Below are 26,998 nucleotides of genomic sequence, written 5' to 3' on the forward strand. Positions count from 1 at the left end.
GTAGTTCCCAAAGGTGTGTGAGGTAGGCAAATAGGTAAAAGACTTGTTCATTAGTGGTAGCGATCAGAGGTCGCAAAGACAGATACAGTGTACCCTGAAATTTTGTTCTCTGTGTGTGTGTGTGCCTGCGAGTGTGCTTTAAGGACTCCTTTGGTGCATTTTGGTTGTGTGTTATTTTAAACTAGAGTTCTTGAGGGGCTAGCTCAGTGGCGTAGTGGTTAAGTTTGTGCCCTCCACTTTGGTGGCCTGGGGTTTGGGGGTTTGGACCTGGGCACGGACTTACACACTGTTCATCAAGCTATGCTGTCGCAGCATCCCACAGACAAAATAGAGGAAGGTTGACACAGATGTTAGCTCAGGGCCAATCTTCCTCTCCAAAAAACCCCCCCAAAAATAAAAAACTAGAGTTCTTGAGCTGAAGCCCACGGTGAACTGTCGGGGATCTGGGAACTTCCTGAAATTGTATACAGCATTTTGTATATATGTATAGAAAAAATAGATTTTCTGAGTTAATGTTGTGCAAATGTGTTCTCCAATAAAGTTAATAGAGACTTTTTACTTTATAAAATTCTGCAAAAGCTTTGGCGTGTCCTCTGCAAAATGTTGGGAAAACGTTCGGAAAGGTCCTTTCACAACTGTTTCGGAAGATCAGCCGTAGATTCTCTTGGAGTTCTGCCACTTCCTATTTCTTCTAGTGGGACCTTTATCTTGAATGACATTTACCAAAAAGGAAAACATTCGTTTTTGAAATGTGGCTAAAATTATCTGTGTTTTGTAAGGTTTGAAGCAATTAATTTTGTGGGAGGTTTTGTGTTTGTAGTTGATAGCTTACCGATTATGGCGCATTCTGGTATGCACAGCTGCCAGGAGAAGCCAGCTGCTGACGTATTTCTTCTTGTTTCTCAGGCGTTGGAGCTGCTACAGTGTCCTGCCATTTTCTTCTCAGTTATAGAATCGTAGACAGAAGAGAGAATTCTGTTTCATCGAAGCCAATTCAAACATTGCAACCAGAAGGAAGGGCTTCCCTGCTTCCTCTAATTATATTCTTTAGCTTCTCAAAGATCAAAAGAATGGTTTACCCAGCAACGGGTAGAAACAATGGGGCTACTACACTCTCCTGTTTTTAGAGGATAAATCAGGTGGTTCTAGGTTTAGGAGTTTCTGCAGACTTTTATGCTATCCTAGGTCGAGAGCTTATTTCTTCAGGTTTCTTAAGTCACAGACTTTCCTTCCTCAAAATTAATTGTTTCCTCTGTGGGGATTTGACATGATGAGGATTAAATTGCTCAAATAAAGACAAGAACAGTGTGCTTCTAGAATGGATCCTCGGGTTCACTTCATTAGATATTAGAACTGGAAAGGATCTCGAAGATTCTTATCCTCCCTCTTTAAAGACAAACTGAGGCTCCAGCAGGCTGAGTAACTTAACCAGAGTCACAGAGCTACATCAGGAGCAGAGCTGGGATTAAGGTGTGGGTCTCCTTTCAAACTAGTGGTTTTTTCCCCAGCTATTCCCACATTTTTCTCAGGCAAAATTTTAACAAATTATCTCCAAAGCATTGTTTTCCTTATCACATAGCACAAATGTAAATGCCGAGGGCAAGAACCAAATTGGCCTTTTCCATCGTCATATGCCTAGTAGGAGCATTAATTAGTAGCAGTAATAGTAGTAATAATAATAATAGTAATAGCAGGAATAATCATCATCATCACGTCCATAAGAGCTTACCATGGCCAGATGTTATTCTTTGTCCTTTACATATATTTACTTATTTAATACAAACAACAACCCTATGGGCTGGGTACTATTATTATTTTCATTTTACAGATGAGGAAACTGAGGTTCAGACATATAGGGCCTAGAAATGTACATAGAAGGCACTTAGTAAATAATTGTTGAATCCTTAAAATTTCTAAAGTGCTTTCATAGTCATTATGTAACGTGATGACCCTTCAAGTGGGGGTATGATTCTGAGGAAATAGTAGCCCAGAGAGCTTAAGAGACTGAGGTTAGGAGGCTAGTCAGTGGCAGAGCGAGGAGCTACTTTGATCGTGACCTTCTGAACCTGTTAGTGTCATCAGTGGATTTCTACAGAAGCACATTCTAAAGGCCCGTGGCTGGGGAAACTCTGAGCCAGTGTCTGGTTTTATATTTACCCACAGGTTGGCCATTTCCAGCGTTCTTCATTGCTTTGCGTAGATCCAAATTTCTGTCTGGTATCAATTTCTTTCTGCCTGAAGGATTTCCTTTAAAGAGTGTTGGCCTTTGTTCTGCCACACAGTTGTTACTTGGGATCAATGAGCTCATTTTGAGGCCGCTTTTAAGCTTTTTCCAGAGTAGCCTGAGCCTAGGACCCTTTTAGAGACTCTGCCTGATGTTTTATGGAGTATGAGTTCTTTCTACTCAGGCTGGTGGGAATGCAGATTATCCCCAGCCCTGTGTGAACCCTAGGTCCACATGCAGAGCAGACTCAGCCGACAATGTGAGGGGACCCGTCTGTGGATTTCCAGAGTGCTAGTTGCCTCAGCCTCCCTGGACTTTTATCTCTTACTCCTCATCTCAGTAAGACCCCTGAACTTGGCTTGGGTTTCCTCGTCCTGCCTGGAGTAAGTTGGGTCAGTAGTGGAGCTCACCTCAAGAATTTCCCTCTTTCAGTTTCATGTATATTGTCCATTTTTCTTGTTATTTGTAGTAGGAAGGTAGTTCCTGTAGTAGTTAATCCTCCATGGATGGAAGTGGAAGTCCATGTCTTGTTTGAAGTTCCAAACATTAGCGTCCCAGGGGTAACTCTGTGTCACCTGTTTCTCAAGAACACAGACGTCACCCTCTGCTTCCTTTTACTTCCTCTCCTGGGTGCTCCATATTCAAGGGAATGTGGAAATTCCTGGTGAACTGAATTGCTTTTTGAAGCAAGCAGAATATTTGCTCTTGCCTGTTGAAAAAGAGGTGAAAAGCCGTTCACCCCCTCTCCTCACTCACGTCTGTCTGCTCACAGAGCTGGATAGAGTCTGTAACGTGGAGGGCTCATGCCAGGGCTCAGTCCCTGGGAAGGATCTGCGCAAGAACAAGGTGCACATGTGTTTTGTTCATCCTTGTGTCCCAAGACTGAACAGGGGAGTGGGGCACATTAGGTCCGTGGATGAACGAATGAATAAAAATGTATAAATTACCACACACACGGAATTGTGAATTTGGGATTCGTGTGTATGTGTGCGGGGAGGGGGTGATTCTTGATTGCCTGTGAATTGCACCAATGAAGAAAAACCAGTTTGACATGTATGTGGGGGATGTGTGTGTGTTCGTGTGTGTGTTTAGGTTGATTACTGTGGGCGTCTCAGTCCTGGTTGCTTTTCCAGTATGAGCAGGTATGGTTGTTAACCAGCATGCTTTTCCACAAAGGAGCTGGCTTTTCCCTTTTACGTGCCACCACCCAGTGAGGTGGGGCAGTGTTTATAAGAGGAGCCAGGAACCAGGTTAGCAAGAGCATTTGCCACAGCTTTGTTTACTGCTGAGGAAGAGGAGGGAGCCCTAAGGAAAACAGACCATCCTGGTTGATTATTCTTGTGGAATGCAAAGTGGTACCTGTAAGGTAAATGGGGATTTTAGGAGGAAAAACAAGAGATGTGGGGACAGGGGAAAGGTGATGGCACGGATGTAGAGATCACGGCTGAGTAAGAGTTCAGTGGTTCCTGTCATGTCTTCAGGTAGATTGAATGCTCCCTTGAAATGCAATGCCTAACTTTCTTGACTTTGTTATTTTGAGTTTTCTTTTACTGTTATACCACCTCTTATTTTGACCTTAATTTTCTTGTCTTTCTTTAAAAAATAGTGACCAATGTTTGCCTTTGTCTGTTGTGATCAGCTGTTGCGCTTCCGTGTGGTGCCCTCTTGTAAGTGATACTCTCCATTACTGTATTTGCGTGCTTATTGAAGGTTGGGTCAGAAGCCGTGAATGTAACAGGATCCACTGAGCTTTAGAGCTGGGCTTTAGGAAGCAGAACCGTGAGATTACTAAGCAGATTCGTTCCTTTTGGGTCAAACTTCCCAATGAATACCTAACAAAACTTCCTTAATTAGACGCTTTTAGTCTTTTACATAGTGTTGCTGGGGCTGCCTCCTGGAAAGTCGATGTCCTGAAGATAAAGATAGTGATATTTACTTCTGTAGCAAAAAATACAGTGGATTGGAGGGGATTCCAAATTGTACTATTTTGAAGAAAGTGAGCAGCTGTGCATTCTGTTGCTATGGTGATGAGATGGAATTGCATTGATATACAGTATTGTCTTTAGTAAATGGTTTGGTAGCTTCCCCTCCACTGCCCCACCTCTCCCATTCTAAATTAATCATGTTTAAAGGAAAAAAGTCTCTGCTCATATTGATGTTTTGCAGTTTAACAGATTGTTTTCATTTTGAGAACTAACAATTGTAGGGTTGGGTGTGGTGAAATGGAAAAGTGCAGAAATGAAAACATTCTGTAAACCAAGGTCAAAGTATATTCATTGACAGTGGACTGTGTTCCTAGGAGGACTAAATGGGACACTTAAGGACTCATTGCTTATTGCTTATCTCTGATTAACTGAGACAACAGATGGTTGTAAAGCACATTGAAAGTGCCTGGCATGTTGAAGAGAGCTGATAAATGAAAGTTAGTTAATTTTTTAAAAAGACTAGTTTACAAACAAATATTGCTAAACCTTTCTAAACTTTTAGAAACAGCTTGATAATTAAGGCAAAAAAATGTGGTCCAAGCCAATGTTAAAAAAAAAATCAGAATGAAAGGGACTAAGATGCAAGCAAGTTCCCTTCCTTCTCCAATCACCATTCTATTCTTCAGAAGGAGCCACTCTTCATGGGTTTTTATGTTATTTTATCACATGCTAGACAATTCTTTGTTTTCATAAGTATATCCTTTTCACATTTAGGATATACCATGTTTATTATGCAACTTGGACCTTTTATGTTATATACTTTAGACCTCTGAACATCAGAAAAGATGTCTCATTCTTTTTAGTGGCCGTATAGTATTTCAGTATACAGAGGTACCCTAAATCATTTAACCAGTCCTGTATCGATGGCTTCCCATATTTGGCCACTTGGTGACTTTTGGCTGTTTGACAATATTCCTTAGAATATGAAGTCCAAATATTAAGCTCAGTCCATCTGCTCCAGTCTTAGTAAATGAGTTGAAGTAACAATTTAAAACAGAGCTTTTCTTGTTATCTCATCTAGATCAAATTTTGCAAGAGAGGCAGTCTCTTCAGTGTCTAGTCTTCTTGATTACCCAATAAAGCAATTACTACTCTCACCTGATTACATAGAAGGTTACAGAGTTGGGTGGAGTGGGCACATTGGAGAGTGTCAGCTTCCCTTCACACTTCCCTTTGGATGACTGTGGAATGACTTTTTCTTTTTTTTTTTTTCGGCCTGGGCTTAAATTAAGTGTGTGGTGATCCATGTGTAGTCGTTAAAATTCAGTAAAGATCTTTCTTCACTATTTGTTTGCTTCTGCAGTTTCAGAACTGTTTGTTAAGCTATGTGAATAATTTCCCAAGGATATTTATCGTGTGGAGGGAAATCATCATTGAGAAAACATACTGTTTATTGTAGCTGCTGGTAACTTTTATTGATTGTCAGCTTTGTTTAATGAAAGAGATGATATTCATCCACTCAGCATATGTGTTCTTGTGTCCTTAGCATGTGCCCACCAGCTCTGACGACTTTCCTCCACCCCTTCTCCCATCTTCAAAGTCTGTGCATTGTTTTGATTGTGTATAAATTAGGCAGTTTTGAAGTGCATATTAAAGGGAAAACACTCTCTGTTTTCCTGAGAGCACGTGCCTCAACTTTCAACTTTCTCACAATATCTTTGTATGGCTTCTTAGCACCCAGAAATGACATCCTTATACAGTTCTTCCCAGGTCATACTGGGATTTCTGGAAGTGACTTGGAACTCAATTGCCAAAGGAGACTGTTAACTCAACAGGTATCAGAACAATTTCCTGGTGTCTCAGTATTTTCCCAAAGCTCGATAGACATATTGCAGAGATGCCAATTTGTTCAGAACTGGTCATCATTGTCCTATGAGCTGTGTGTACTTATGTTCTAGTATCTTGTAACAATCTCAGAAAAACCCATTTTCCTTTTCCTTTTCCAGTGGGCATTTACTTCCAAAGTAATGGTAACTTTATTTCACTGGGGCTGATACCAGCATACTGGTAATCATTTGGCAGTTCTCAGAATTATTGATTTCCTTTCCAGCTGTTTACAATGAATATTTAGTGATGTTTGAAGGAATCAGGTTTCAATTACATAAACTTTTGGGAGGTGTGGGCAGGAAATAATTAGAATCTTATCTCATAGGACTATTGTCAACATTGAGACCTCAATTTCACAAAATTCCTTGATAAAATCTTAACTTGGTCCTGGAAGGACCATTCTTGCCTCTTATAAATTCATACAATCACTGTGTTTTCACATGGTTCTATAAGCAGTGTGGCGACATTTTTATTGATTGATAAGGAGTCCCTGGCGTGTTGAAGAGGGTTGATAAATGGAATATTTCACCTTCTAAAGATGGAAACTCAGGAGCATGTACTTGAGAGAAAATTGCTGGAAACCAACTTTAAAGTTGTTGTAGCCAAACAGCCAGTGTCCAGGCAAGTATGGATTATGCATACTTTTTTTTGTGATGCCCTTATCATTTCTGATCCACAAGAGAAGTATAATTGAAACAGAGCGAAATAAAAGAAAAAAATAATAGAACTTCCCAACTTCTCTTCTTACTGGCGCCGTGACCATTTGAAGAACTTCCAACAGAATGGCTTTAGCAAACCAGAAATTCTCCAAAAATCGCTACTTGGGACATGTAGAATTTAAAACAAAACAAAATATTTTTGTAAAGTTTATCACCTTTGTCATCCCAATAGCTGGTGCCTGCGGCCTTGGGAATATTCTCCCTCTCTGTTTCATCAAGGTTACATCTAACATTACATTGAAGTTTTTAGATTTGTTGGTTGACATAGAACAACTTTTAAATGGGCCATTTTGGTGGGTCTACAAATCAATATAATATTGACAGTGAAGCAGTCGGCGTGGGTTTCAAGTATGCACAAAGTGAGCTGTAATTTTAAATAAAAGAATCATTACAGTGACTAATGGGTTATTCAGGTGCATACTTAGAGTTTTAATAGGGCTGTTGAGAAGGCTTGTAGACTTTCTAGTTTCAATAAAATACTGATATCTGCATGATGCACTTGTGAAAGTTCAGTATCCATGTGAAACTTCCTATAGGCTCCCAAAACTTGGATGCACGTGGAAATAATAGCCACCATTTATTGAGCATCTTCCATGTGCTGAGCATTTGGCTAAATACTTTAGCGACTTTACAGTTACTACTTCCAATTCTGGAAGGATTTCTGTGCATTCACGTATATAGGGGTGTGTGTGTGTCTAGCTACAAATACAGTTTTTAATTTTAACATAAATGGTGATACATATTTATTGTTATACAACTTGATTTCTTTCTTTCTTTTCTTTTTTCCTCTGAATATGTTAGATCTTTCCATGTCACTATCCATGGACCTAGCCCATTTTTTGAACCTGGGCATAGGTTTCTGTAGCACTAGTTCTCAGACTTAGCTACACATTGGAATCAGCTGCGGAGTTTGAAAAAATACCCATGCCTGGGCCCCTAACACCAGAGATTGTGATATAATTGGTATGGGATAAGGCCTGGGCATGGGAGTCTGAGAACCTGTGTTTTATACTTTGGGTGCACCTACATTTGTTAAAACATTTCCCTGTTGAAGGACACTTAGACATTCTCTATTATGAATAAGGAATCCTGTTTTCTTTCTGTTACAGCATTGTAGTGAACATCCTTGTTAATATATCTCTGTGCCTGTGTGTGAGGATATCTGTAGGTTAATCCCTCGATATGGAATCTAAGAATTTTTAGGTGTGGATTAAAGGGCCAGTCCATTAAAAACAACAATAGACACTGCAGGATGGCCCTCCGCTGAGCTGATACAATTGACTTTCCCATCCACAGCTTATTAGATTGCCCGTTGTGGGGCTGAGGTTTTTTTCTTTTTTCTGGTCTTCTCCGCCACCCCTTTTCTTTCATCCCCTCTCTCCCCCCAGTGTTAAAAATAAAAGTTTGTTCTGACTTTGGAGGGTTGTGTATCTAAGTGCTCATGGAGGTTCCCAACATGAAGGGAGACTGAGGAAATTCCATGTCAAAGTTTTATTTCTATAGGTCATTGTAGTGCAGTCTTTGGAAATTAGTTTTATAGGCTGCCCTGACAAAGCAATGCCTCCACTTCTAATCATTAGAGGGAGTGTGCCTCTCTCATCAAGGGCTGGGGCAGTGCTGACTGCAGAGCAGCACCACGAGAGCCACACAACGCCTGAAGCAGGTGGAGGCTGGAGTGCCTCTTTACCGCCTCTTTCTGCACCTGAGCTTGCATTCCGCCGAAGCTTCTACTGTCTTCCCATAAACCTCTCTTGAAGATTTATGATGTAAAATTTGTAGGTAGGATTTTTATGAAGGTCAGGGTGCTTCTTTTGAAGGGAGTTCCAGCTTTCATAATGTGACTCCATCATCTGTCCTTATTGTTTCTGGGTGGCTTCTTCCTGCTTCGTCATGAGCAGAACTCAATGGGAACAGCCCGAGCATAGGTGTGGTGCTGGCCTTGCCCAAAGTGAGCCCCTCTGAGCAGCCAGCGTTGTGGGGAGACTCAAAATCTAGTAAACAACTCACCACACTGTAATTTTAAACCCAGGAATCACTGTGTACTTAGCTTTCTATGAAGATTTTTTCCATTTTTAATGGCAAATGTTGGCTGTGTGCACACGTGTTCAGAATGATCTTTCTGAGGCAGAAGTGTGAAAGCCAGTGGCCCCAGGGGCTTGCAGTAGGTTTTCTGTCTTGGTGACCAATTCACACTTTCCTGGGCAGGCCAGATGCCTCTGATGTAAGAAGTAGAATCATAAGTAGATGAGATCAGTGACTGAGGAAAATGTGAAGGGGAATTGGGTCAGTCTCGCAAATGTCAGCGTCCTTGTAGTGACTAAGTTGGGTGTGCTGTGTGGTAGTTCTTGTATAAGTGGTTGGATTGAAATATTAAACCTGTTGAGTGTTTCAAAATATATGGGAAAGCGAAGATTTCTTTTAATCTGAGAGAATTTAATCTGAGATTAAATCTAATTTAATCTGAGAGAATTTAAACCCTGAGAGAATTTCCCACAGTTTGCAGCTAAGCTGACTAACCTGCAGAGCCCTGGATTTAGTGATGACAACGGCCTCACAGAGATTAACCAGCCTCATTCCAGGAATTTGTTCTGCTGATACACACAGGAATGTCAGAGAGAGGAATCTGGTTAACAGAATTCTAGCAAACAGTAGTTAACAAATATAAATCGCCCCTCCAACTTTTTAGTGTGGTTTTCACTTCCCTTTGTAATGTCCTTAAATCCATCAGACGTTTGGAGAGGACTTGAGGATGCTGAAGTCTTTCCTAAAGTCACCCCGGGAAAGAAGTGGTTGAGCTGGTATTTGAACCCGGGTCGCGACTCCACCATTGCCTGTATCATATTGTGTCTGTTCATCGGTTTTTCCCCAACTGAAAAGCAGAGACATTTGCTGTGAGAAAGACGGGGGTTTCTTAACAGTTACCAGAGAGCGAGGCTAATTTTAACCAAGAATGTTTGTTCTACGTGGTGTTTCATTTTCTCCTGTTGCAGTTGGATTAAAGTAATCTTGGTATAAGAGTGGTCAGAAGAACATGAAAAGAAGAAGGTAATTAGTGAGTTTTAAAATTTGCTTTCAGTAAACGTGAACATACAAAACCCCTAGGCGAGCTTGTATTTCTTTATTTTCAGTCTGGAGAACTGTAGTTTCCCTGGGATGCCAGCAGACGTTATTCTCTGGGTACAAATAAAAATTACATCTACTTGGCAATAAAATGCCTCGATGATAGAATGTAGTGGTAATATTTGAGAAGGAAGAAGATTGAACAGCATCTGGTATGTGGGCTGTGAGGGCGGTAGCTGTGCTCGCTTTTCCAGGGGACCACGTCTTATGGCCTCACTGAGGAGAGGGACTTAACCTAACCGTGAGGACGGTGGTGTGCGTGAATCCTTGGCCCAGCGTGCTTCCAGTTTAGCTTCTCTAACCCATACTGAACTTTGCTTGAAGATCTGGAAAACATAGTTGTTCAACCTAAGTATATATCTATTCAACCTTTTCTCTCTCAGGGTTTGCCAGAATTATTTCAGTTGTGAGAATTTTCAAATAAATGCGTAACAATATATTTCTTTTTAGGCAATGTCTTTTAACGTCATTTGCATTTTCTGTGTGGATGGCACCAAAGGGTTGGCAGCTTGTGAGGGAGATCTGAAATCTAAAGTATCTGAAGGTGGGCATTGCGGTGGGGAGACATTTTAAGAGGCACCACGTTTACCTGTAGTGGTGACGACTCTGACTACAGGCGTTACTGCAGTGGGGTCAGCAGAGGACCGGAGCAGATGGAGTGCAGGTGATTGCTGGTGTCTTGCAATGTACAACTGTTCTTTTCCAGTGACTGTGATGTCTTACTCTCTTATCCTTTGTGAAAGAGCTGCTGGGTGACTCAAGAAAGTTGCATTATTTTACATGTTTGTTTAAAGAACAAAACTTGGCCTCTTGGAAGAGTGAGAGCTTTGATGTGACAAAGCTGGCCATTGAGTCCTAGCTTCCTGTGTAACCCCGTCATTTAAATATGTCTTTGTACAATCTGAGTGGATCCCTTAAGAGGCAGTGAAGACAGAAACCCAAAGGGGGAAAATGATTTGCATTTCTTTCAGCTTCAGCTTAAAATTGTTTATTGTCTTAACTCAGACCAGCAACAGGTCAGCAGGCCCAAGGGCACAGGCGCTCTGGCAAGGCTCTGCTTTCTTTGGTGGGGAGCTCCAATGACACTTTAGGTTTGGCTCTTCTCCCAGATGATCGAGACGAGATGTCCTGGCTTCCAGACTGGTTTCTGTCACGTGAACAGCACAAATTTCCTAACTCGAGAACTGTGTTGTATTGGCTTTAAGGATTTATGCCCTAAACCCATGGTTAAAGTTTTGAGTCATGACAGAGCAGTCATTGCAAGTTTTTTAGGGTGAAATCTGGAGGTCTCCTCCTTTGCCCTTTCCCTGAGGAGGGGGTGTTTTCTGGGGGGAGTCTGACTTGGGCTTGGAGAAAGACTGTTAATTATGTGTTGGTTGAGGCCTGGTCTGGCTTGAGGGTGTGCTTGGGCTTCACTTGTTTCCTTCCTCTCTTATCTAGGGAGGAAGTGGGGAAGGAAGAGGCCTGGTTCTGGCTTCCACTTTGCCCACCCCCACCTACACTGATGCAGGGCGGACAGAGGAGGGAGTGGGCTTTGCTTCTGCTGGCCTGCTTTAGGCAGTGGAGCAGAAAGTGTTTTCAGAGTGCCAGCGGCTTTTTTGAATGTTTGGGTTTGGGTTTCCCCATCGATGGTGGGGTGCCCAGATTGTTCAGAAAAGTCACTGGGCTGAGAGGACTGACTGCTGGGTGAATTTCCAGGAGACACTCCAAGAAGTGCCCTATTAGAACATGCTTTGGGGACCAAGTGTGTGGGAAGGGCTGTCCCTCCACTGGACACACTCACTGAGAAACGCCCTTTCCGTTTCCTGGTGGAGAGGATGCTGAAACTTGCGGAGAAAACACATCCCCTTTCAAACGTTTCTCCTACAACCTTTAGGCTGTATCCCATGATTTTTTAAAGCTCCAAATAGTATTTGGCATCTGGTGTACTTGGGAAATGAAACCAGACATGAGGAATGTGAGAGGGGAGAGAGATGGCCAAGGAAAGATGCAAAGCAATTTTTTCCTTTCACATTCTTCTTGATAAGAGAATTTGGATTAGCATTATCGTGTTGTTGAAACCCAAATTGCATGTCAGGGCCCTTTGGAAAATTGCAGACTGTGGGGTAAACTGCAGCCCTGAAAACAATAGGCATGGCAATTAAAATGAGGGCTCTCCCAACCGTTCTCTTTAAAGTTACTCTCATGGTGTAAATTTTTTTTCTTGTTCCTCTTTTTATGCCTGTGACATTGTTTCAGAAATTCCAGGGACTATTTATAATAAACAATGACAGTATTTTAGTGTTGAAATTATAATTGGAGAATTCAATGTGAAATACTGTCTGTCTTGATTAAAATAATAGAAGTGGGGCACGCCGTGTGTGGTCCGCACTGCACTTTGCACTACGTGCAGAAACTCTCAGCTGTTCAACCCACTTGGTGGCTGGCAGGAACTCATTGTCTCTCCGTCTCTCCCTTCCTCCAGCATCTAAGCTGTTGTTTCCCCATAACCGCTTTGGTTAGAGAAAAACCTTGGAAACTTAGCCAGCGAGCTTCTCTCTCTGTCTTATAGAGGCAGAAGTCCCTGATGCCACGCGCTGAAATGATGTGTGTATCGTACACATCTATTTTGTCAACATGACCTTCAGGTTTCCCCGTATATCAGGTACTATTGTGTGTTGCTTTGTGGAAAATAGACTTTACATATCACGTATATGTTGCAACTTGGTATTATCAAAGGAAGAGTGTTAGGGAGGGTTTTCTTGTGGACTATAAGTTGTTCTCCAATGTTTTTATCATCATGATGATCACCATCTATATTCTTTAAAATTTGGCCGTCATTTTTTTACTGTAACCACATTGAGAGTCTTGTTTGTTTTGTTGAAGAGCAGTACAAATGACTCTGACTTCCAGATAGGCCAGAGATGGATTAAATTTCTTACTCTTTGCTAAGCAAAATGCACCTGCTCCAGAATCTTAAGTAGCTTTTTAATTGCTTCCTTGTGCACAGCATAGCAATAGTCATCTGTAATGTTATAGATGGATTGCATTTTGGATGTCCCAGAAGTGACTTCTTTCCCTCTGCAACGATGCCAGAAGCTGAGATTAGAAGATGTGTTCTGGTTGGGGGCCCAGCTGTCATGCTGGAATTAGTCCTTTCCCTTAGGATGATCTGATTAAAAAGGGGCCAAGATGTGGAAACACAGGCCCCTGGTTTCAGTAACTTTGCATTCCCTCCTCATTGGACAGAAAGACCAACTTCACTGCTCCCTAAATATCCTCACTAGGCTGTGACCTCCCTGAATCTGTGGATTTTCTTTCTCTGCATCTCTAGCACCTAACACTGTGTCTGGCCTATTGAGGAATCTTGGCTATGATAGCTGAGTAAGTGAATACTTTCTTGGGCAAAGTGTTCACTGAATGTAGGGAATGGGGAAAAGTCTGAAAGATTCTATCAATGTGTCTATTCTAATGGAACTTACTTGAGGATGGGTATAAAAATCAGGCACCAGCTAGTTCAGCCAGAAGGAACCCCCTTCTCCAGGGAAGCTGCAGGTACCCAGAGGGTGAAGTCTGTGGGCAAGGCTACTGTCAGCATCCAAAAGCTTGACAAGTGACTCAGGAGCACTTGGCGACCTGATTGACTTCAAATGTTTGGGCAGTTGTGAAAAACAGATCTGCAGGCAACTGTGGGAAGAACACCCACTTACGTACCCCGAAGGTCAGAGATGAGACCATCTGGTCACTTAGGCATTTCTGCTTCGGCATTCAACAAATATTTATTGAGATTATACTGTGTGCCAGGGACTGAATGAAACTTAGTCCCTGTCTTCAGGATCTCATGGTGTAGTGGAGGAAATGGACATGAGTTTACAAAAAATAACGCAGAGAAGCAAAAAAATATTCAACTATGTAGCTGGTGCTAGGGGTGTGGAAAGAAATGTGTGACCATCTCTGGGAAACTTAAGGCTCATGAAAGCAGCCGTATTTGAGCAGATCTTGAATGGTGAGTGGCAGATGGTCAGGTAAAGAAGGACAAGAGCACCCTGGGCTGAGAGGACTGCAGGATGTGGGCTCAGAAGTGTGATTCCTGTCAAGGTCTGGTGACTGTGTGCGCAAGTGTGAGGTGGGCACATGGGTGCGCAGTCTTCAGGGTGTTGGGAGATGAGGGTAGAAAATAGACAGGGGCCAGGCCGTGGAGGGTCTTGTAGTCCAGGCCAGAAAGTTGGACTGTATCCAGAAGACACTGCAGAGCTGAGTGACAGAATCAGATTTATGACGTGCTGAGAATAAATCCCAGACTCCTCACTCTGGCCTACAAGGCCCTGGGGTCTGGGCCCCTGTCCTCTGTAGCCTCGTCTCTCTCAACCTCCCGTTACTCACATTGCTCCAGCCGCACTGGTTTCCCTCCCTGACTCAAGCAGGCCAAGCTCGCCACCTGTTCTGGGCTTCTGCACACACTCCCGCTGCCTGGAGTCCTCTTCCCCGACACTTTGCAGGGCTAGTCCCATGGATCCATTAGGACTCAGCTTAAACGCCCCGTCTCTGGAGAGGCCTTCCCTGATCACACTGCCTGAAGTAGCTGTCCCCTCCCACCACCACTACCATCACCACCGTTTTCTTTCACTTTCTTCTGGCATCCCCTATAACACTAACCAAAATCAATAATTTTGTTTTAGTTGACTTGATTTTTTTCTGTCTTTTCCAGAGCAAATAAGCTCCCTACGGGTACACCGAAATGGGAATTTTCATCCCTCTTTCCTTAGTGCCTAGCACAGTGTTTGGCACATGGTCAGTAATCGATAAACATTTGACTTAGTGAATTAAGCGAATGAATGTGGACTAGAGCAGCTGATGGCGGCCTTCAACCCTTAGGCCAACATGGGCACACCATCTATTTTCGTATGGTCCAGGAGCTAAGAATGATTTTCACATTTTTAAGTGATAAAACAAAAAAGAATAATACTTTGTGACATGAGAAAGTTATATGAAATTCAAATTTTGGTGTTTATAAATAAAGTTTTATTGGCACACAGGCATCCATGTTCACAGATGTCTGTGACTGCTTTCGTGATAAAACAGCAGCGTTGAGGAGTTGTGACAGAGGCTTAGTAGCCCAGAAAGCCTAAGGTATTTACTATCGGGCCCTTTACAGAAAAGATCTGTCAACCCCTCGACTGGGGTATCAAGGTCAGGGAGAAGAGTAAGAAACTGTTGTAGTCGTTCAGATGAGAGATAGGGGAGGCTGAACGAAGGCTGTGGCCCTGAGGTTGGAGAGGGTGGGGACTGGATTCCAGCGGGATTAAGCAAGCAGGTCCCCTGACCTCTGCCAAGCTTCCCCGCCCCACTCCCAACCAATTAAGCTCCTCTGAATCAACATCTCTTTACCTTTACCAGCAAATCAAGTATCTCCCAAACTTCTCTCTGCCTAAGTGCCCTGCTGCCTCTCAAGTCTCCTAAGTCTCGCTGTGAAATGAGGATGATGGAATGAAATGATGGGTGTGAATGGGATTACTAAAATCATGCACACCGGCAGTTGTTGGAATCACTCATTAGTGAAGTGCTAGGGCGGTTAGGGGGGCTGGGCAGAGTGTCAACTGCCACTGAGGGGTCAAGTGGGATGCTTACTTTTGCTTCCTATTCTGTTCTATCTCTAGGGGACTAGGCTCTGAACACTGAAGTTCCAAATATGTGTATTAAAAATGGTTGCTTGTGGGGGCCGGCCCCATGGCCTAGTGGTTAAATTTGGCGTGTCTCGCTTTGGTGGCCCAGGTTCACAGGTTTGGATCCCAGGTGTGGACCTACACCACTCGTCAGCCATCCTGTGGTGGCAACGCACGTGTAAATAGAGGAAGATTGGCACAGATGTTAGCTCAGGGTGAATCTTCCTCACCAAAGAAAAAGAGATTGCTTGTTGGAGATCTCAAAGCTTTGCCATCGTCTACAGTTTAAGGATGGGTTTAATGGAAGACCTTGTATTTGGGGTTCCACGGAGGAGCCAGCGTCAAAACTTGGCCTATGGGCTTTACTGAGGCTTTTAAACACAAATCACCTGTCAAAGGCAATATTTTGTCTTTATTAAAATGGTTTCAATTAGGTTCTTAAATGTAATAGGCTCTGTCTCTTATTACTCATCTTAGAAACTAGACAAGACCTTCATATTCTTTTGTTTATAGAACTGTGGCGTTTTTTTTTAAGACTTGAAAGATACTTTCAACTGATTTTTTAGATCTTAACATGTCTTCTGCACCCCTCCTTGATACAGCCAGAATGTAATATAAGTTGGGTTTAAGTGAAGCAATTTGTAAAATGCAAAAGTAAAGCCATCGCTCTCTTTATTCGTTTCCCAAATACTTTGGTCATACTCCTATATGTGCACGGCACCAAGTGACACATGTTATGAGCACTTTTCCTCCTGGAGTTGACTCTTGAATGGGGGAAGGAAGACCCAGGCCACAAATTACTGTAACTGTTGGCTGTGCCACATGGGGGTCCCAAAACGCTAAGAGGGCCCAGACCACATTCAGCTGGGTAGGTTAGCAAGACTGCCTGCGAGTGAGCTAGAAGGCTGAGCTTGGACCCAAGGACCTTCCAGGAGCTGGCCCGTGCCCCCATCTCCCAGCAGCCTGAACACTGCCTCCCTGTTAGACCTTGACAGTGGTCCCTGAACAGTCTCTCTTCACTTTCCTGATGGTCGAGTGACAGGATATGCAGGACGCTGGCCTGGCTACTGAGTGGGATATGGTTCCTGCCCTCAGGACACGCACTGGAGACAAACCTTAACGGTTATGTTTTAATGAGCTAAATCTTAACTCCCATCTGCTGGTGCACATCAGTGCTGTTGCTGCCTGCCCGTGCTGGTTAACAAAGTGTGCAAGAACTGTACACTTAGAGAAATTCCTACAGCAGTTTGACATTGCCGAGATGTTTGCACTGTATTTTACAAAAGTAGTTTATAACAGGTTGGAGGGAGAGCAACTTCACCACGGAGAGTTTGAGAAGCTGGTGTATAGATCACCATAGCTTGGATTTTTTTGATAGGAACAGTTTTACATACACATTCCCCCCCCCCGTCATATAAACAAAAATCATATAAAGTGTTTTTTAAAATCTCATCTCATGTTATTAACTGTGAAAGTAGTATATCTTTATTGTGATAACAACTTGGAAAGTACAGAAGAGTTTTTCGTTTTTTCTTTTAAGTGATCCGTACGTCTGACATGAGCTAACTGCTGCTCACATTTTGGTGCATTTCTCTTGTCCTTTTTCCTGCTCATAGATGTAAATTTTTTCTTACATAAATGGGACATTGTACACATATTCTTTGTTTTATATATCATAAGTATTTGCATGTCATTAACATCTTTTACAAAGGACCGCTCAGGAGTCTGTCATCTAGTTGTGCCATGATTTATTTACCCTTTTCCTTTAGTCCTCTGTTACTAGCACTTGTTTTATGCCTTTGTTTGCTATTATAGTTAATGCTCTGAAAACTTTTGTTACAACGTCTTTGATAGTATCTCTGAATATTTCTTTAGAATGTATTTCCAGAAGTAGAAATACTTGGTCAAAAGATATGGCTATTTTAAGACTTTGATAAATTGCCCTTTAGAAATGTCAAAGCACATTTCAGCTACCACCAGCAGTGGGTCGGCTCCCCACACTGAGGACTCTCAGGATCAGTACTGTCAGCGTGGGGAGAATGTTGACAAAGACAAGGGCAGAAGGAATGAGTGGACCACTTGGATGGATGATGAGAGGAGAGAAGATGGTCATGGGGCATGGAAAATGGTCTGTTGGCTAAAGTATAGGATATTTTTAAGGAAATAGAAAAGACGAAAAAGTTGAGTTGGATCTGATTTGGTGGGACACTGAAAGCCAATTTAGAATGGTATTGGGGAGACTTTGTGGGTTCTGAGCAGGGAGATGAGTGCCCCAAGGCTCTGCTAGGGGAAGATGGTGGTATCCGCACAACCCATGTCATATCACCACTCATTCCCTATATGCTCCATGTCCCTTCCCACCTCCTGCCTTTGCTTGCACTGTTCCCTCTGCCTAAATGTCCTCTTTCCATAATCTATCAAAGCTCCACTCATCCATCAAAAACCATTCCCAGATTTTCTACTACGTACTTCTTGCTCCATTATGTAGAACTTACTGATGTGATATGCTGTATTACCTCTGTTATAACTATTTGGTGCACTGTTCTCTCCCACCGTATTGTAAGCTTCTAGTGACCCATTCTTTCTGTATCCTTAGGAGCTTACTGTTGTGCCTGGAATATAGTAGGTATTAATACACACTTGCCAAGGGAATTCCAAGTACTACATATGTCTCCTGTGACCTTGCACAAGTGCCCCCTAGGCCAGGAGATGTGTGCTTCAACATAATGGGATAGTGGATGTCTCAAATCATCATGTAGGGCTCCCTGAGGGCACCCTGCTGTTAACATTTCCCCTCCTTGCTCCTCCCAAAGACTTCCAGTTGCCAGCTTTCAGAGGCCACTATCCCTTAGAGTGAGTGGAGACCTTGACTCTGGAAGTGTTTGCAAATCATAGTTACTTATGAGAACTTTTACCTGAGTTTGCATCATTGTGTTAATTACAAAATCAAGAAATTTGTGACAGATTTTGGAATTGGATTCTCTGATTTGGAAGAGAGGCTGTAAGTTGTTGAGTTTTACTTTTAAAACTTAAGAACAAAACCGAAGTTCAAAGAAGACATCCATTTCCTCACTGTGCAGAACTAACCATTGTTATATGTGGGCACACTTGCTTCTAGTCTCTCTTCTGTGCGTATACTTTTATTTTTAATTGTATAAATAATATATGAATACATTGTTCTTTAGAATTATAAAATCTTACAGATAAAGCTTAAGGCTCCCTTGACTTTCATCCCCACCTCCCATAGTTTTAAGTTTTTTTGAAGTAAAGTCCTTGGTTTAAGTGAGATTTTATGTAGAAGTCCAATATCCCTCCAGTAAATATGTGAGCATCCCACGTCCATGTGTCCCATGTACTATCATGTGCTGGGGACAGCGATGAATAATGTATGTGGGGCCCCTGCCACCATGAAATAATCATATAGGATAATTTCAGACAGTGATGACTACCATGAAGAATGTCACACAGGGTGAAGGGATAGAGAGTGACTGGAGTGGGAAAGAGGACTGCTGCAGACACGCTTTTGGGGATGACCTCTCTGAGAAAGTGAAATTCAAGCTCAGGCCTTAATGAAGAGGAAAAATCAGCCATTCACAGATGTGGGCCAGAACATGCCAGTCAAGGACAAAGCTGATGCAAAGGCCCTGAGGTGGGAGCCGGCATGATCTGTGTAGCTGAAGTACAGTGACTGATACAAAGAGTGCTACATGCTGAGGTGGAGAGGCAGGTAGGGGCCAGATGGTGGAGACCCTTGGAAGCTGTTGGAGGGCCTTTGCATATTCTTGTAATTGCAGTGAGTAGCCACCGGAAGTTTCTATAAATAAGATTGATACCTAATATTTCAACATCCAAAACAGATAAAAGCAGAGCTGCTGGGTGGCTGGTCCGGTGGCGCAGCAGTTAAGTTCACATGTTCCGCTTCGGTGGCCTGGGGTTTGCGGTTTGGATCCCTGGTGCGGACATACACACTGCTTATCAAGCTATGCAGTGGCAGTCGTCCCACATATAAAGTAGAGGAAGATGGGCACAGATGTTACCTCAGGGCCAGTCTTCCTCAGCAAAAAGAGGAGGACTGGTGGCAGACATTAGCTCAGGGCTAATCTTCCTCAAAAAAAAAATAAAAAACAAAAGCAGAGCTGCTGGAATTGAACCTGGAGTGAGAAGCTCAAATCAGCACATACTGAAAAATCTCTGATCTCTCCCCCATGTCCCATCTCACAGTAGCTGCACCTTATACCTTAGGCATTTCTAACAGGTGACTCTAGTCTGAAGAAAACAGAACCAGGGACTCCTCACCTCCATCCTATCCCAATTGCAGACGTTCAAAAGTTTGTCCTTAGGTCTCCTTAGAGCTTCCACCCCTTGGTTTTAAATTCAGCGTGGAGGGTGACACAGCTCTGCTCCTGCTTCTAGGTAGCGGCCCTGAGAGCAGTTCAAGGATAGTTGCAGGCCTCGGCCCCACCCTGGGCCTCCTCTTCCTCTCAGGAAGCTTCTGCTCTGGTCTTAGCCCTGTCTCTCAGCACACGCTGCGTTTGTCAGGATGGTGACATTCATTACATCGTCTGCTGATCTGCAATCTACTCTCTGTGAGGGTGCTCAGCAGTCACTGTAGCTTCTCCAGCAAGGTCACCTGCCCACAGCTCTGAAAAAGGAGAGTCAGGGGCCGGCCCGGTGGCACAGCAGTTAAGTGCGCATGTTCTGCTTCTCGGTGGTCCGGGGTTCGCCTGTTCAGATCCTGGGTGCAGACATGGGACTGCTTGGCAAGCCATGCTGTGGTAGGCGTCCCACATATAAAGTAGAGGAAGATGGGCACCCATGTTAGCTCAGGGTCAGTCTTCCTCAGCAAAAAGAGGAGAATTGGCAGTAGTTAACTCAGCGCTAATCTTCCTCAAAAAAAAAAGAAGAGTCATCAAGACCCAACCACATCTGCTTGCTTGCTTGCATTTTTCGAGAGAAGAGTAGGGGAGGCTTCTCGATGTGAGTCCCAGTTGCCAGTGGGATAAATCCAGACTCTGCAGGCTGATTGCAGCTCCTCCACCCCAGCCCGTCTCTCTCGTCTGACTCCTGGTGACCCCTGCCTCGAATTCACGCCTTTGTCCCACCATCGTCCCCATGCATTTCTCCTCCTCCGCCCTTCCCATTCATGAAGGGCCAATTCACATCCCAGCATTTTTTTTTTTCTTTCAACCCTATCTCTTTTCAAAAATTGAAAATCTACAAAAGTTATTCACAAATATGTGCTCATTATAAAAAATATAGCACTAAAAGAACATTTTCTTTTTTGCCTTTTCCTAGTCTCCTTCCTCTCTCAGAGTTAGGAATTTGTGGTGGATCTTTCCTGGCCTTTGGCTATGTATTTACATGTAAACGAATTTAGGTTTTTGTGTGAGATTGTTTTAAAAAGACATTGTGGTATCATGCTATACACATTATTCTTTGACTTGCTTTTTTCACTTGACAGTATGAGTTGGAAAATTTTCTGAGGCAATGCATATACTGTAACTTAAAAAAACTATATAATCATAAAAAATGTATTTTTATGGTACGAATTCAAATTCAAAAAGATGTAAAGTGAAAAGGAATAGTTCTCCAATCCCCTGTGTTTATTTTGGACGTCACTGCTATTAACCCTTTCTTACATATATTCATAAATACATACACAGTCATGCGTCACTTAACCACGTTCTGAGAAATGCGGCTTCAGGCTGGGCTTGTACCGTTTGCTCAGTAGTTGGTCATAGGAAGCATCCAACAAGTGACAAGACATGTACTCTCTGCCCCACTGGCTTCCAGACCCTCTTGGGGTTGTCCTCTCTATGCCCTGCAGGGTACTGACATTGCCTTCAGCGCAGGGCGCTTTTTTTTGAATTGATGTGACTTAAAAAAAATTCTTTTAATCGTTTTTGCACACTTAACCATGTCATGTTCTCTTTCTGCAGACTTTAGTCACTCCAAGAAATAGAACAGAGTTCAGTCATGGCCCCAAGGAAGAGAGGTGGACGGGGGATTTCATTCATCTTTTGCTGTTTCCGAAATAATGATCACCCAGAAATCACATATCGGCTGCGAAACGATAGCAACTTTGCGCTTCAGACCATGGAGCCAGCATTGCCCATGCCCCCTGTGGAGGAGCTGGACGTCATGTTCAGTGAGCTGGTGGTGAGTCCCAGACTTCCATCCTGGTGGTGCTTGGGGGCCGGGAGGGAGAGGGGAGGACGTGGATGATTTGCTTTGGTCAGCCGTGGGCTTGTCCTTCTTCAGTGAGATGGCCCCATCTGTCCCTTATACCTGCCCCCCCACTGTCAGCACCGAGCTGGGGAGAAGGAGACGGAAGAGCGTAGGGTAGCATTACGATGTCACAGGGCTTTGCTGGTGCTCTAAGTGGAGGGATTCAGACCTTTAGGTCTTCAAATGTGGCAGTCCTGCACCGAAGCTGCCCTTTCTAATTTCTCCCCATCCCAACCTGACTTTATGCCCGTGTGCATAGATGATTCCCTCATCTGCTTCACACCTCCTGGGATTCCCCACTGCTTCCTCCACCCCTGGGCCCAGTGTAGTCTTTTTAAAAATTAGTCACACTGCCCTTTCTGTCCTTGATTCTTTGATGAAAGACATTATTACTTCAGTACAGTATAATTATTTATCCTAATGATAGGATTGCAATAATAATGTTGTGGGAAACTTTTTATAGATGCTATCATACTTTAGATTCCACTATACTGAAGTGAGAGAGAGATCTGGTGTAGGACCCAGTCATCAGGAGATGTAAGTGCTCTCTTCAACTTAGCTTTTCAATCCTCTCCGAAGTAGTGTTTCTTTCCATTCTTAGGCTGTTACAGCATAGTTTAAAGGACACTGGCATGGGGATTAGGAAGACTTTAGTTCAAATTACTGTTCTGTCTTTATTATCTATGTAGATAGGGGAAAAGTATATGGCTTTTCTGAGCCTGTTTTCTGGAAAGGGGAGAAAAAATAATTCCTCCTCCTAGTTTGATGTAATGTTCAAATGAGAATAATACATACCGAGAATGGCCCAATGCCTGGCCCTTATTAGGTGCTCATTAAGTGTTCCATGAGTACTCTGTCCTCCCTTGATCACCACTGGCATTTTCTAATGGAGTCAGTTCTAATCAGACCATTTCTGTAGCTCAACAGATACTAGAGAGTGCTATCGTTTTGCATGACTCTCAGGTCAAGAAAGTAATGTAGGCTGTGTCACCCTCCAAGGGTAACATCTGAACTGATGGTGTCACTCCAGCTCTGCTAGACCAGAAGTCACTTGTAAGCCTATCTTATAAGATAAGCCAGTATGACAGAGTACTATGAAGCTGATATTTGAGTTCTGGTCTCCTGAGTGGATTAATGGGCCTGTTACCAAGCAGAATTAGTTAGGAAAAAGAAGAGGTGACTCTTGGCGCAATGATTATGCTTTATGATGTTGAATATTGTCAGTGTTTAAGGAATCGTTACCCTCTTCCATCTCCACTGCATGCAGAACTCTGTTCTAAGCATTAATGAGGAGATTCGGAATAGCAAACTAGAACCTGCTCCCAAAGAGCTGACAGCTTCAGTAGCAAAAGGGGACCGATAAAGGGATAATGCCACCACAGGAAGAAGCACAGGCCGCCTCTGCAGAGACTGTGTGTAAATGTGTTGTGGGGCGTAGGACACAGCCATGAGGAGGGTGGCCAGGGAAGACTTTCTGGAGACGGTGAGTTGTGAGGAGCAACTGAAGGTGAGAAAAGAACTGGAGGGGATCCACGTTAATGGCCGTCTCAGTCATCTGAAGCTAGTTTATCCTACGATAGCAAAACCTCAGTGGTTACAACAGCAGAGTGACCTTTTGCAAATGCTGTATGTCCACTATGGGTCAGTTGTCGTTCTGCTCCTTGCCTTCTATCTAAGACTCAGGCCTGATGGAAGAGGAGAGTCATGGCGAACTGCCAGCAGGCTCTAAGCTTCTGCTTGGAAATGTCACTTCTGGCCACATTTCATTGGCCAATGCAAGTCACATGGCCACTCCTGAATTCACAGGGTAAGGATGTATCATTCTTCTGTAGAGACTGGCAGCACAAGTCACCTGACCAAGCCTGAGGTCATTGGAGGGGGTAGAAGACCTCTCCCAGGGAGGGGCAGTGAATCATCTTCCATGATGGTTTCAGGAAGGGCAATAGTCATGCTTTGACAGGCTTCATTTTATTTCCCACTTAAGTATTTTAAAACCAAAAGTCAACCTAAGGAGACAGATATTGCTGATAAGTGAAGGCCTCCTTGGTGGTAGTGGTGCTGACGGGCAGAGCTGTACCCTCAAAGCATCCACATCCACTGTCCTTTCAGTTGTGTTCTGTCAGACTCCCCACATGGGATCTAAGCCAGAGCCTGTGTGGTGGCAGCTCTGTGTACATCTTGAAGACAGCTCATTGTTCTGGATTCATAAGGGAGAAAATTCCACTCTGCCTTCTTGATGTCTTTATTCTGTGTGAAAATTGCCTGCAGCTGTTAGTTGTTAAAACACTGATGCCAAACCAGAACTTTAAGCTGAAACCATTGGAAAACAAATTACGTTGAGGTTTCTATCTGTCCTGGTGAGTAACGGATGGATTTCTGTCTACTCCTGACTTCGGGGACTTGGACCACAAATCCACCCAACTGTCAGGGATGTCCTGGGGCAAGGGAGGTGGGCTCAGAGCCACTGGAAACCTCTGCCCTGGTTCTCTTGAGGAGTCACAGAAGCAGTTCTGCCTCTGCCTGCACACAGGAGAGGGAGGCCACATGGGAGGCGGAGAGGGCGTGGCCTCCAGAGTCAGACCACTTTGAAACCTAGGATAACTTCCTTTAAGATGGTTTCTGTTGGAATTTGAGTTTATTTCCTTGCCTATAAAATAGAAATCATACTGTCTCTCTGAATGGCTTCTTTAAAAAGGCTGGCACCTAGTAGGTGCTTTACACCGCACATCCTAGTGCAGTGAGAAGGATGGTAGATAATTCAGGTGTTTTCTGGGCACAACACCCTAAGCAGATATCCTAGCTTTTTTCGTTTTCTTGAAAGCTAATCTGCCTGCTGTGAGTGAGCCAGTGTGGGTCCTCACCTGCAGCTTGTTTTACCTCCGTATCTGTTGGAAAGCATCTCATCAGAGCCGGTTGTTGTAGGCTGGTTTCCTTGGCCTCTCCGGATGACTCACTCATTTGATGTTTTTAGAAGTGATACCAAATAGGTTTCTTGCAGAACTGCTTACTGCAGACTTACCATCTCATAAATAAAGCAAGCCCGGATGGGAGGTCAGCCGCGTGAGTCTTTAAAGAAGGTGGGCGCAATGTATGCCTTGTTCTCCAACAGGCTCCCTGCCACCGGCAGTGGAATCAGACTCATTCCAGTTTCAGGATGTAGTGGTTTCTGGGGGTCCTAGTTCCACACCCAGCCTATTTTTTTTGTTTAATAGCAGCTTTATTGAGATACTGTTCCATACCGTATAATCCACTATTTAAAGTATACCAACCAGTGGCTTTTAGTATATTCACAGAGTTGTGTAACCATCACTGCAATAAATTTTAGAACATTTTCATCACCCCCAAAGGCAACTCCCTTACCCATTAACTGTGACTCCTCATTTCTTCCCAACCCTCCCATCCCTTGGCAACCACTAATCTACTCTCTGTTTCTGTGAATTTGCCTATTCTGGGCATTTCATATAAATGGAATCATATAATATGTAGTCCTTTGTGACTGGCTTCTTAGCATAATCTTTTCAAGGTTTTATCCATATTGTAGCAGGTATCAGTACTTCATTTCTTTTTTTGCTGAATAATATTCCATTGTATGGACATACCACTTTTTGTTTATCCATTGATCATTGATGGACATTTGGGTTGTTGCGAGTCTTTAGCTATTATGAATAATGCTGCTATAAACATTCATATACAAGTTTTTGCACGGAAATATATTTTCAGTTCTCATGGGTATACCTAAGAGTTGCACGTCTGGGTCATACAGTGACACTATATTTAACATTTGAGGAATTGCCAGACTGTTTTCCAAAGTGGCACCATTTTAGATTCCCACCAGCAGTGTGTGATGGTTCCAGTTTCACCACATCTTTGCCAACACTTGTTATTATTTACTCCCTACTGATTGACCAGCTGCTTTTAAAGCTGTTCTATAGCTCCTGGAGAACTGAAGACATGTAACTTGAGATTTTTTTTTTTTTTTTGTGAATTACCAAATAGAGTCTCCCTGCTAACAATTTTTAACTGATTTGGGACACTTAAAAATAAAATATTAAGTTGAGAGTTTGTGTAATCTCTGCTAACCAGATATTTTATGCCTTTTGAGCCTCTATCCTTTTTCTTATATTATCTCCCCCACCTCCCCTCTCCACTTCTTCTGCTTTGTCCTCTGCCTCAGCCACAAATCAAGAACATAACCAATCTGAGGCTTAGCACGTTCCCATAAAATAAGATTCAGCTGTAGTCTTGTCTTTTCTACAGGCTTTTAAAGGTCTTAGATTATCCCCACCGACCTACTTGAAGAGGAGGCATGACAACTCTCTAAGTTGTCCTTGTCCAAGTAACTTTTCCATCTCAGTGTTAGCAGTGGAAGGTTTCCTTTGAGATGAACAGAGGAATGCGTCATTAATTGACTAATTCTTTCAAGGTGTGTGCGTATGTGGTAGGTGCCTGCTCTGTGCCCTGAGGTCACTGGTGAGCAAAACAGCCACGGTCCTTAATGACTGTGGGGCGGAAGGTCTGGCGGGGGAAACAGGCAGCTAGCACGCCGTCTTACGCAGTGTGACCGAGGGCTGCTCCAGCAGTACATTGTGTTGGGGAAGATCCTTTATTGCCCTTTTTTCACCAGGAGGGAGTTCCATTCAGAGGTTCCATTTATGTCGCCCTTAGCTCTCTTGCCCAGTAGTGACATTCCCGGCTTCTCTTCCCATTCCTCTTTGGGATATGCAAAGCTCAATCTCTCTCCCTTTCTCTATTTCTCTGCAAATCAACCTGCTTTCAGAAAACGCACATTCTGTGACCCTTGGTGCTATAAATTTCATAGGAATGAGCCCTCTTGGGGAGTTCTGCACCTGTCCAGCTGTCTCTGACTGATGGGTAGGTATCTAATTCAGCTCTGAAATCTCAGCAAGCCCTCTTGTCTGCAGATGAAAGTGCACTTCTCCAACTCGGCTTCCGTGAGTGAAAAGGAAGGTATTTTGCTTTCCATTTGTTTGATTCCTTAACTTAGCTCTCAGTTAAATCCAAACTTGCTGGGGAAGAAGGGTGCTATTTCCTGACACCTCCCCCAAACCCCACAGATACCTAACCTAGTGTAGAAGGATCTTGGAAAGCTTCCTGAAGGAAGTGACATTTACTGCAAGACTTGAAAAACAAGAAGGAAGATCCCAGCAAAGAGGAGAGAAAAGGCTATTACAGTGAGACAGCATAGATAGAGTTGGGAGCTAAGAGAGAAAGTGTGGAAGGCTCAAAGAATTA

General features: G+C 43.3%; 1 protein-coding gene across 8 annotated transcripts in view; it reads left to right on the forward strand.

Moving 5' to 3' along the window:
- Window positions 1-26,998, forward strand: part of DAAM1 (dishevelled associated activator of morphogenesis 1) — a 160,620-nt gene that overhangs the window by 43,786 nt on the left and 89,836 nt on the right. For 6 of the 8 annotated variants that reach the window (XM_008534762.2, XM_008534765.2, XM_070594148.1 and 3 more), the window contains one exon: window positions 21,457-21,676. In XM_008534762.2, coding sequence (XP_008532984.1) covers window positions 21,494-21,676 — 183 coding nt within the window. In that variant the 5' untranslated portion in view covers window positions 21,457-21,493. Of the gene's footprint in view, window positions 1-3,436; window positions 3,591-21,456; window positions 21,677-26,998 lie in introns of those variants that run through there. The other 2 variants (XM_008534763.2, XM_070594150.1) reach the window with 1 other exon arrangement.

The sequence above is a fragment of the Equus przewalskii genome, chromosome 25 (assembly GCF_037783145.1).
Source record: "Equus przewalskii isolate Varuska chromosome 25, EquPr2, whole genome shotgun sequence".
NCBI classification, from domain to species: Eukaryota; Metazoa; Chordata; class Mammalia; order Perissodactyla; family Equidae; genus Equus; species Equus przewalskii.